At 42.5% G+C, this 11,979-nt stretch overlaps 1 protein-coding gene across 2 annotated transcripts; it reads left to right on the top strand.

Annotated features, from left to right (window-relative positions):
• The first annotated feature begins 650 nt into the window (after positions 1 to 650).
• Positions 651 to 7,525, top strand: LOC117295141 (monocarboxylate transporter 12-like). Of its 2 annotated transcripts, XM_033777706.1 has the most exons (8): positions 651 to 1,263; positions 1,396 to 1,550; positions 3,581 to 3,797; positions 4,285 to 4,581; positions 4,826 to 5,289; positions 5,499 to 5,724; positions 5,982 to 6,125; positions 6,427 to 7,525. In XM_033777706.1, exons 3-8 carry the CDS (start codon positions 3,602 to 3,604, stop codon positions 6,600 to 6,602), a joined length of 1,503 nt encoding a protein of 500 aa, XP_033633597.1. In that variant the 5' UTR covers positions 651 to 1,263; positions 1,396 to 1,550; positions 3,581 to 3,601; the 3' UTR covers positions 6,603 to 7,525. The 2 variants fall into 2 exon arrangements, with proteins under 2 accessions (XP_033633597.1, XP_033633596.1); XM_033777705.1 differs by having other exon boundaries at positions 651 to 1,550.
• The last annotated feature ends 4,454 nt before the right edge of the window (positions 7,526 to 11,979 follow it).

Raw genomic sequence — 11,979 nt, 5'->3', positions numbered from 1 at the left:
TTGCATATTCTCGCGACTAAACATTAGCATAAAGTGAATAATTATTTTAGAACGTTTACTTCACGTCCAAATTCTACTTTCCCACCATGACTTCAACTACGTACCTAAAATACCCCCTTGCCAAATTTCGGCGAAATTAAACACAATTCATGCTATTGCTGGAAACATCTTGATAAGATACACCCAGCCCCGGGGGCCACGAAGCACATAGTGGCTCCCTAAAGAAGCTAAAGACAGGTAAAATAATCTGTACACTGGTAGTAATTGATCAGCGCAATGACTGCTCTTCAACTTTGATAAACTAGGAGTTGATTTACACGTAGTTTGTTCGGATCATTTTTCCTAGTCGGCACTCTAGATTTGCGGCGATTCCTAAAAATACACTCCAACCGTAGTTTTATTGTATGTATACAGTTATACAGCATTAATACAATCGAACGATGCCTCTCGGATTTTCTAAAATGAGAAGTAAAAATCGTGTTCAAGCTACCCATCTGCTTGTTGATGAGCAGTTAGACAGGAGAATATAGTCCTCGCCCAAGGGCAAAGTTAATTGCATTGCCCCGGCTTACATATATTAACATACAAATGAGGTCATCACAAACGCCATGGGACACCTGCAAAAATATATGCCTGAGCATAGTTGCACCTTCCCTACATCTGATCTAGCCGAAGCTAGCTGTAGCCAAAGTCGCCAATTCGGATCAACTAAACCCTTTCCTTCAATAGTTAGTTCGTGATTTGGTCTGTCGCGGTGAGATAGTCGAGTCCTGGTGGTGGCGTACAGCGATTCGGGCTTCCACGATATTATTCTGCTCTCGCGAGATCATTAGCGCAAAGCTGCTGGCTACAGACGAAAGCAGTAGCCTCGCAAGGATAGTCGTCAGTGTCACGGGTATCGCGGAGAGAGTCGAACGCTACATAAGGCGACAGACATTTAACGACTTGTTCACAAGTCTAGCATGCATACCGGGATATTAATACTCCGTGCGCGGACCATCCATCCAGCTACAAGCATTATAGTGTGTAACTTGAACTCGCTCGTTACTGAATGGTATTTCATGTTTAATGCTCACTCGTTCGTGATATTTTAAATGGGTGAAAATTATATATCGCTGCTGCTGTCTGTGAGTTGTGACAATGCAATGAGATCCCTGTTGTTGACAGCAGATAAAATATAATAATTGTACCACCGATAGGCTTGACGGTAGGCCTAGCTGGAGCGTCTCGGTTTATAAGGCCCCGTCATCCACGCCGGAGAAGGTGAATTAAGTTGGACTATTTAAGTTTAACTTCTATAGGCTTGTTGAATTAATGTACAACTGAAAAGCAGCTCGAACTACCGGAAATCTTTGCGGAAATGATATTGACAAATGCAGTTACCTATCTATACAGAATGTTGCAGTCAAGGGGGATAGGAAACGGCAGGCAGGCCACGAAGTGCATGCGTTTCTAGCTAGCACAAGTCTTCACGACCTGTCTCCACAGCAGACTGATTCTACCACAGTGACATATTATACATCATCAGCATCTGTCAATTCATTTAAAGGGTGAGCGTTCTGCCATTCAAGGTTGGAAATATTCAAGGACTAATGCATATAGCCTACCAGTAGCTTACATTGTAACTTACTATGGGTGGAATGGGATTTGAGGCAATGCATGGTGAAGCGTCAATATTTGGTTGATGGTTTTGCGGAAACACCATGTGTGTATCTACTTCGGCAGGTATAGTCCGGGAGCCCAGCAGGGTTTATTGGAAATTTTGAGTGCTAAAGATTGAGGTGTGGTATGTGTAGTACCCCATCGGGGAACCTTAAAATGTGAATTCTTAAGCGCACCCAGTGATGCGTTGGGAGGGGGGAGCCCCCTAAACACACCCCAAAATTTAGCTTGCACTCAACATTTCATTGAAATGGAATTTGGGGGTGTGTTAAGGGGGCTCCCCCTCCCAACGCACCACAGGGTGCGCTTAAGAATTCACATTTTAAGGTTCCCCCATGGGGTACTATACATCCCACACCTCAAACCTTTTGCGCTCAAAATTTCCAATAAACCCTGCTGGGCTCCCGGACTATGCTTGATATTCTGCTACAAAGAGGAGTATATGTTCCGATTTCGGGAGACTTTTCAGTTTCCAAAACAATGGTCTTGCTTTTCAACTACCTGGACAGAAGGTAGAAAATCGGTGGGGACTATTATTAGCTACTTTGGCTTTTTACGTCACTTCTGCGGAGTGAGTGATTGGTCTCAACGTCGACTAGCTTGCTCTTTTATGTTTCAGAGCCGCCTGAGACAAGTCTCCCGAATTCCCTAAATCTACTCCACGGTAGTACAATATAAAGCCAGACAGCTCTCAAAGAACAAAATCTACCTGGCCAAATAAGCAACCTGCAAAAACTTGGTTGTTCTATCTCCATGGTTAACGCAACACCACATGAGTTGTCACATGTTGATACCAACAATCAAAATTTACACCATAGTAGTGGTTAAAAGAACACTAATTATTTTTAACAATTACATTGATCTTATTTTTAACCCCCCTAAATGATGTTAATTATGGTTTTCTTTGTTCGGTATCTATAGTGTGTTAAATTTTAACACCATAGTTTTGTAGTGTAGTTACATGGTATATGGTATACTGATGGTCGTGCGGTGAAAGACCCATATGACATGAAATGATATGTTTGCTTATTACTTGCTCCGTGTTATTACGTTAAAAAAATCAACAATGTTTGCATATGGATTTAATTCATGCAAATATACTGCTTGTGTATACTGTGGGCAATGCTACATGTGTCTGATGTGGAGCTCTCGTGAGTTTATCTATTTTGGTAGATCAGGGGATAAAAAGTGTTATCTTTTTCTACAACCGCGGTAGGCCTACTTGAAGTGAAATGTTTCTCAAAATGCATTGTTGAATCCAAAGCTGGGTGGCACTCCTCAAAGTTCTATATAACCGCGTAAGTTTTTTTCCCATGCCGTAAATGTCCATATTTATTACTAAAACAGATACAGACCCTTTAAAGGGAGATTACAAAATAATTACTTATAATCTCATATTGTGAATTAGCAATTAGCATTTTGGCATAATTATGAGTTGTGTCAATAAGACTAGATTATAGATGTAATGAGCCGTATAGGTCCTTACCCCACCACGCTTTCTAACCCCGCCCCCCCTATTACTCTGGCGAGGCCCCTGTATAAAACGACTGTTTAAAACAGTGCGTTGGTACATAAGGTAATGATTAAATAATACCGTATCCGAAGGCTATATACAGCTACGACGGTAGTCTTGGTGCAAGACGTTGTTATTCACTATACCACTCAAATATCGCGACCCCCCGCTCGACTTCTCATAGTAGCCGCGCACATGATCTCAACAAGAACGTCATGCACCAAGACTACGACTGTGGCCAAATGACTTCCGAATCTTCAACGCATTCTGACGCATAACATAATCAGTGACAACACCGAACACCAGTTCTCACTTTGTGTCTTGATTGTACTGTTTTTACAGAAAAAAAGACAGACCCAAAACCGCTTAGATAAAAGTTGAAATCGTCACCTCTTTATTTTTCAGTGATTACTTTGGAAGATAAAAATGACAGCTCCCGAAGCGAAGGAAGAAGGCATAATGATGCGCCTGAGATTGAAGACATTATATTCTGGCTGGTGGCATTGGGTTGTAACAGTCTCATCGGCGATTCAGTTTTTCATCGTCCTGGGTTTTTTGCAGAACTATAGCATTTTATTTGTGAGTTTACAAGAGGAGTTTGGTTCAGGAGCTGCTCTTACAGGTAAATCTATAGTGACATTGACTTCTCAAGATTGATTTCTTTCCGTGTAAAAGAGAAAGTACACTCATGTTTAAGCATAATCTAAATTTTATTTTCACGTCAGGTAAGTACGTGCAGACGTCATACGTGAGCCTGAAAAAGGCACACAGTGTTGACGTCACCTAGGAATGACACAATTTGTTGACGTTTACGTTCACGTTTTTGCTCGCGTATAACGTGCAGCTAAACCTCACTATTAATAATACCTGCCATCATCCTTGTGGCTGAATATTAAGGGGACCAGTTTACCCGTTGATTTGACAATAACATTTTTTTCCGCTTTCTCCAGAAGACGATCAGAGCATACTGATCGACACGTCGAGTTAAAACCGACCCAACTCATTTAGAGATAGTCATGACATGGTGTTACCACAAGCCTTTCCATATCGTATTTCTACCATGCAAAGTTTCAAATTCTACTGACATTTTTTGTTGTTGTTCGGTATAGGATGGCCGAGTTCATTAGCTTGGTCGCTGACTTTCCTTGGAAGTCCATTTGACGCCCTGCTTCTTCATCGGATAACGAATCGTACGATGACCCTACTGGGGCAATGCATCCTGTGTGCAGGAATTGTGATGACGTCATTGGTTCCGTCCGTGAAATATGCCATCATAACTTACGGAGTCGGTGTTGGAGTCGGAAATAGCTTCGTGAACCACGCGGCATCGGTGGTTGTCCTCAACTGGTTTGCAGACAGAGATTATGTTCGCGCCAATGCAATCGTATCCATGGGATCATCTATAGGTAATACTCAAATTTGTTCAAACCTAATTGTGGCAAAAACACAAAATTGTATGAATAGCAATTGTACATAGCATGCAATGAAAAAGGTTCCCACTTGGTATTATTAACTTAATGTCTAAGTATTACTTTGAACAAAGACATGTTTCCATTTTAAAATCTAGGCCATCTTTCTACGATATTGTTTATCTTATTATCCACAATTTAACAATTTAAAAGCTTTTTCTTTGGTTTTCCGTCTCTGAAGGAATGTTCGTCTTCAGCCCCATACTCACAGCGTCTTTTGCGCGCTTCGGGTGGCGGGCGTCGTTGAGGTTTGTCGCCGGCGGATGTTTGGCTCTCAGCTTCGCCTTTGGAGTGTTTCTCGTTGAACCGCCACCAACAAGCGACGATCCGCGGCATCGGGAAAAACAGCGAGCAATCAAAGAAGAAGGTGAAAGGGAACATATTTCTCTACGAGAGGATGATAAAGACTCTGAAGCCGGATCAGAAGAAACGTCGACGATGAATGTGGATCTTCAAGACAAAGAAGATAATAACGGTGGGAATATTCAAATGGAAACTGACAAAGAGACGAGGTTGACAGAGGGACGAGGTTGTTGCTCTTGCCATTGGGAGGTATGTCACATGGTGAGACGTCTGGACACGTGGTTGTGGACCATCGCAATCATTCTCCTGTCGTTCGGCTGGACCTTTTTCGTCATAAATTTCGTAAGTATTATATGAAGACGATGCTCGCACTAATGACGTCACATGATGGGTGATTCAATTCAATTCACAAAACAACTTACAAACAGCAACAACGCTGCTGAAAATGGGATGTAAATATGAAAAATAAAATAGTGATATACATATGTACCTGGCAAAGCAGTTAATCTGAAGAATGGGTTCTCCAATTGTCTTCCTCCATTCTCAAACAGGCAAGTTATCTGGATGGCCGAGGTCTAAGCAGTGAACAAACCGCCCTGGTCATTATGCTCTTCGCAGCAGGAGACATCGCAGGGAAAGCTCTCATCGCCATCGTTGGAAAGAAACTTCCGGTTAAGGAGATCTACTGCGCCTCTGCTTCGATGCTCGTGGGGACCGTCTTGTTCGGATTAATGACGATCGTCCAGACTTTCACGGAATCTATTATCTTGGCATTGGGTAAGTCGGATTGATTGTGTCTTGGGAAAGTGACTTATCAATTAAATAAGACGTTTATTCCATACTCTGTTTGGGAAATAATTAAATGTGAACATTTAGAAAGGTAACACAATCAAAAGCGCATACATGTATACAAAACAGCCAATCAGGACATAAGTAACATTGATATCAATGGGAGAAATTCAAGATGGCTGCACCAAAGGTCTATTTCATCCATTGGCGAATCATCTCTCCCTTTTTACTTTTCTATATTGTAGCAGCTGGAGTGACGAGATCAGTAGCGTTTGGTACATCTAACGTTATAGCAGCCGATCTCTTCAGACAGTACAGTGCCAATGGAGTGATGATTCTAGCAATGTTTCCATATGGTTTGGGAGGGTTGCTCAACGCTCCTATATCAGGTATTTTCATAACCGTAGGGTAGTGTTACACGAGCAATTTACCGGAATCAGGCAATATCTCAAACAAGAAGAACATTCATATTTCAATGTTCATCTATTTTTCTGTGGGATCGTATAAGACGATGTTTGGAAAATGACCCACGCTACCAAAGTGGTCCTGTAGCATACACTGCAGTTGGTTGCCTCCAAGTTGCCTGACCCTTGTATTGATACCCCATCCTGCAATGCCTCAAATCCCATCACCAAAACTGCTATAACGATCAATTCAAATAATCCCTTAATATTTGTTTTATTTTCGCAGGTGGTTTATTTGACGTCACTGGTAATTACGTAGTCAGCCTCATTGTCATTAGTACAAGCTTCGTTTGCTGCTCACTGGTACTCTGTTTTATTCCTATCCGTCGACGTATGCAGTCACGTGGTTGGTGGTGTTGCCTCAGGAAAACACGGTGCATCAACACACCAGTGAAGTTATGATTCAAACCAAACATGGGCTCCGATTCTGGTTGTTAAGCCAAGTACTCTAAGAAAAGCGAACTTAAAGGGACACTGACCTTTGGTAATTGTGGCGTATCATGGCCTAACGGTTAAGAGCACCGGATTCAAACTCTGGTGCTTCTGATCATCAGAGTGTACGTTCGAGTCCCAATCGTGGCATTGGCCCTTAACTACTGCATCATTCGGATGGGACGTAAAGCCATTGGTCCTGTGTGTTTTGTGACGCACGTAAAATAACACCGTGCAGTTATCGAAAGAGAAAGGACTCGCCTCGTTGTTACTGAAAGAAAGTAAAATAATATGTAGAAACACATACCTTTAACATCGGTACGTCAATTTTATTTGTTTACATTTTGTTATACAAGTTGCCTTTTGGGCAAATGGTGTTATGAAGGTTTTTAGAATGAAAGTATATATGTATACATCTTTATTTATTTTCTTTTGTATGGTACACTTTAATATCAATTATTGACAACTGGGCAATAGTATCGAACTATAGACAACGTGCCATTACGTTTATATACAGGAGAGACACAGAACCTGACTTCCTGCAGACAGAATTTGTACACAGCCAAATGGAACAAGACATTTTATTTTTGAGTAACTGTGATTTTTATCAAACATTTAATGTGGATAAATCAGGCACATCTGAAAACTTGTTCAGCTGTTATTTGTTTGTAACTATTAAGTTTAGGATGAAAATGAAAACTTTTACGACTTATGAAAACCCACCTGACAAAGAACTACCTTTTTATCACTTCATATTGTTATTGGTTAGTTAGTAGTCATTATCTGTAAAGACGATGTTAATGAAATAATTTTATCAAATGATTTTTTTCATATAATTTAAATAAGAGGTTAAATAAATGATAATTGAACAACGTCACATGCAAAGGTCAAAATTTATCTGTGACCATAATATAATTACTTTAAAAAGACCTCCTTTTACAAATTTGGTGAAATTAGAACTTCCTTAACTTTGGGAATGCTAAGTATGGCTATTTTTTTATACGCATTATGACGTGCACGTGTATGCGTCTTTTGCATAATTATAATCATTATTGAAATGCAAAAGAGGCAACAAATGTGTATGCCTAAAGCTCGGTTAAAACCTGTTACCTGTTCCCTATCCCATAAGTCTTCTGACCCTAGGGACACCCCTTGCGGACACTCGTCAATCAGTTCCCTCCATCCTCTCTCGATCCACGGTTCATACTTTCTGCAAAAGTGAATTGAATTGAATTGAATTGAATATTCTTGCGTCACAATTGAAAGGGCGCGCGTACGGGTTGTTACGTCACTAAATTTTGCTTCGCATTCCCTTTCGCATGAAGGTGTGTGTGGTGACGCAAGATGCGTACCTTAGTTACGCGCATACGCGCCAGTGCGTTCACAGTTTATCATAGCAACATGCACGAACTCATGCTGGCATGCTCCAACACGGTGTAACGGGGCCAGTAGAGATACAGAGCGCGTTTGTACGTTGACGTAGAACGACTGGAAAGTTTAGGGGTTCAGCTTAAGGGGGGAGGGAACTGGGATACATTATATTTTCAACCTAAACTTGGATTAACATCATTACCATGACTCGTAAACAAAGTAAGTAGATTTTGAATTGTTTTACTTCAAGTATTATTTGTTAGAATGTTAACAAATTTCGACTTCCTTTTGTGATAACAAAAAAAACCCAAAACGAACCGGTGAGCCGCCCGCTGTTATTGGCATCGTCTCAAAAATACTGCTGCCCGCATTGTGACACTGTCTAGAAAATCCTGTTCTATCACCCCCATTCTGAAACAACTACACTGGCTCCCTATCTCTCAACGAATCATCTTCAAGCTAATGCTCATTGTCCACAAAGCTCTTAATGGCAAGGCTCCCCACTATATTTCTGAACTGCTTCAAGTTTACACTCCATCAAGGAATCTTCGATCAAGTTCCATTCTTCTCCTCATTGAACCCAAGTCTCGACACTCATGGGGTGACAGGTCGTTTTCTTCTGGCACTCTCTACCACTTAATCTTAGATCTTGTCTTTGTACCACAAAATTCAAGTCTCTTCTCAAAACTTATCTTATGTCACAGGTTTTCAATGACTAATTTTGTTGTGTCTGTTTTTCTTTGTTTTGTTTTTGTTTGGTTTTGGTTTTACTGCGCCTTGAACACCCAGCAGGGTGGATATGTGCGCATCAAGTCCTATTATTATTATCATTATTGTTATTATTAAAAAGTCCACCGTTGACACAAACCGTCTCCTGTAAACCCTGGCATGGTATAAATTTAAAGTTGGTCATGGTGGAAAACTTCTACAAATTAGAGACCCCCAGGGTTTCAGTTTTACAAAAATTCAAGAATTGTTGACATTGGGCCCAACAAAATTGGTCCTATTTGCTGAGATGTGTAGGGTCATTATTTTTTCATGGTTGATGTTTGGACGTTTGAAAAAAATTACCCTGGTGTAGGGGCGTTTGGGGGTTCGAGGCCCGGGGGAATAAACTCGACGGGCCCAGGGACCCCCCAAATTGAGGAGGGTCAGAGTTCAAGAGTCAATGAATAATTGCCCCTTTACAGCAAAAACAAATCTGCGAGACTTGTAGGTACTTTTCGTGTATTTTTGAATGTTTTGCACTGTATGCTTTAGGGAATGTATTTAGTGGGGGTACACCTTTATGTACTCTTTTTCTTCATAACAGATCTGGCGGATGCCGTACGGCAGACCAGCCTGGGAAATTCTAGTAAGATGGGGGAGCTTCTGGATAGATTTGTACAGGGCAAACCATGTGGGACTCCTCAGGACATTGACTTTCTTATCGATGAAGTTATCAAGAGGATCGAAAAGTAATTTTTCACATTTTGTATTTCATTATTAACCTTCAAAGTTTATTATTTTGTTTAAATATACTTAGGTTCGTTATCTTTTGTTTTGGTGCTCTCAAACCAACATCTTTCATGAATTAGTGTTCGATTGGGCCAAACACTATTATGAATGAAAAGTTCCCTCTTTTATATTGATTTCCATGAGAATAAGAATCAAGTTTCCGGTTCACTATTGATATACCTATGAACCAATTCCCGATTGATTTACCGTTAGTGAATAAGAAGCCAGCTCCTGGTTAACTGACTAACGTCAAAGCTGAATAAGTATATAAACCAGATGCATAACGAGAGTAGTTCCACATTGTATTGTGTTGTGAATAAGGAACGAGCACCTTGACCGTGCACGTTTTTACGTGACAGACTTGCAACCATCTCCTGGTTGATTTACATTTTTATTTGAGTCAAGCCCGGATCTGATGACCCCATAACAACACTCATGGAATGGATTTACAGAAAAGAGATTTAGTTTTCCTTTTTATCCTTTCTTTTGCAGTCGGTTGATTCGGAGGATTAGGCAGCTTCCTCAAACTTCTCTCGACCAAGACAAGAAAGTTTCCCGTACGAAGAAACGTGGTGCCGGTACTACCAGTACCACTGTCAGCGAGACGACTCTACGCCGTCAGGCCCGATTCATCGTCGAGCACATTCTGAAAATTGCCATGCGTCACTTCAAGGAGACCGGTAGAAAGCTATCTTCTGGTAAAAAGCCAGGAAGTGCTGGTCTCAGTGTTGCTAAGGTTAAGGAACTTGGCAAAGAGGTAGCTGTTGATAAGTCCCCGGCTTCTACTAAGAAAGCTAATACTCAACCTGGCGGTAACCGTAGTAGACCCACCGGCAACAAGCCGGCACCAGACCGGCGAAATCAGGTATACTACCGCTTCGCCGACACCGATGGGGAATCACAGAGCACAGCCAACACCTATGCACTGAGGAAGGCTAACAAAGCATCCATGAGGAGGTACAGCGTGTCAGCCAATGTCAAGGCCTTGATGTGTGCCGCGCAGTGGGCTATCAGTGGAGACATGGATGTGGTCGCTGCACCAGTTGGACGCACTGTAGCCAAGGCTCTTCCAGACAAGGTAGAGTTGGATCAAGATGCTCTCTTTGATACTCGCGATGATGCTGACTTCAGGACTGAAGTTACTTCCACGAAATCCCCTAAAGCTCGAGCAGTCAAGGCTTCTCCAAAAGGATCCAACAAGACCAAAGGGGCGGGGAGCTTCCTCAACTCTAGCTATACGTACGCTCGAAGGGCTGAGATCAAGAAGGCACTTCCAAAGTTCCTGGCAACTCGTCACCGTGACGCCATGATGAACATGTTCGATGCGATCAGACTTGCAATGGCTGAAGAAGAAATCGAGAACCAGAGTTTTGACTTCGTAGCTTCACTCATTAACAGTTCTCAAGAACAGACCTCCTCACAACAAGCCAGACCGAAGCACCGGGATGCCAACTTACCCCGTGTTGCAGCGACCCCAACTGCACACGCATACGAAAACCAAGAGGCTCACACGGACACCTCGACCAGAGGGATCTCAAAGGATCGCATTTCTGCCGCTATGTTGGAGAAGCAAGAACCTGAAGTTCGTATGGATGGCTTCAAAGAGGACTCGCGCAGTAAAGCAATCACCTCCCAGTCCACCAATCAAAACAAAGGTGTCACCCAGTGCACGTACGGATTTCGTCGCGACATGAAACGTATGATGCCGAAGTTTACCGGTAATAGACCCTACAACGCCTTGATGCACTACGCTGACAGCATGATGGCGGACGTCTACGGAGAAATGGTGCGCACTGGACAGTTCGTGTCGTTCCCTGACAGCACTCCAAAACAAGATACCCCCGCCCAGCATGAAGAGAAGGCCGAGGAGGTAAACCGCAGTGCAAGTTATTACAAACCCACACCTTTAGCTGTCAGTACAGGGCAGTCAGTTGCCACCCAAACATCGAAAGACTTCGGTGTCGACAGTGGCGAGGATTTGTTATACGATCAAGATGCATGGGTACCTCAAATCACAAGCGAACAGCAGGAGAACCCAGAGATACAGGTTGCTATAATCCAGGAGCAAAAAGAGCAACAAGCCCAACGTGAGATCGATGAAGTCATGAACACTCGACCCGCTCAAGAACTGGACGAAGATGCTTTCAACCCCACTGCCTTTCTGGAGGAAAACAGGGCCTCTACCTCAGACCTCAGGCTTTCATCGAGTAAGAATGAGAACAACACCGAGACTCGTGTGAGATTTGCCGACGGCATGAAGCCCGGGGAGACGGGGAGAGAGAATGACGACACCCTGGGGGATCCTTTCTTCAACAAACTCGGCTACTACGAGCGTGTAGGCGGAGGGGAGCTCCTTCACAAGACAGCCCTAAAGAAAAGCCAGAAGACAGACACCAATGAAGCCAGCAATAAGACGGAGGAGATCACCGAGAAGGCCCTTTCTGAACCAGAACCAGGACCGTCAACCCAAGAGGAAATC

The sequence above is a fragment of the Asterias rubens genome, chromosome 9, assembly GCF_902459465.1.
Source record: "Asterias rubens chromosome 9, eAstRub1.3, whole genome shotgun sequence".
Classification (NCBI taxonomy): Eukaryota; Metazoa; Echinodermata; class Asteroidea; order Forcipulatida; family Asteriidae; genus Asterias; species Asterias rubens.
This window is presented reverse-complemented; position numbering and strand designations above follow the sequence as displayed.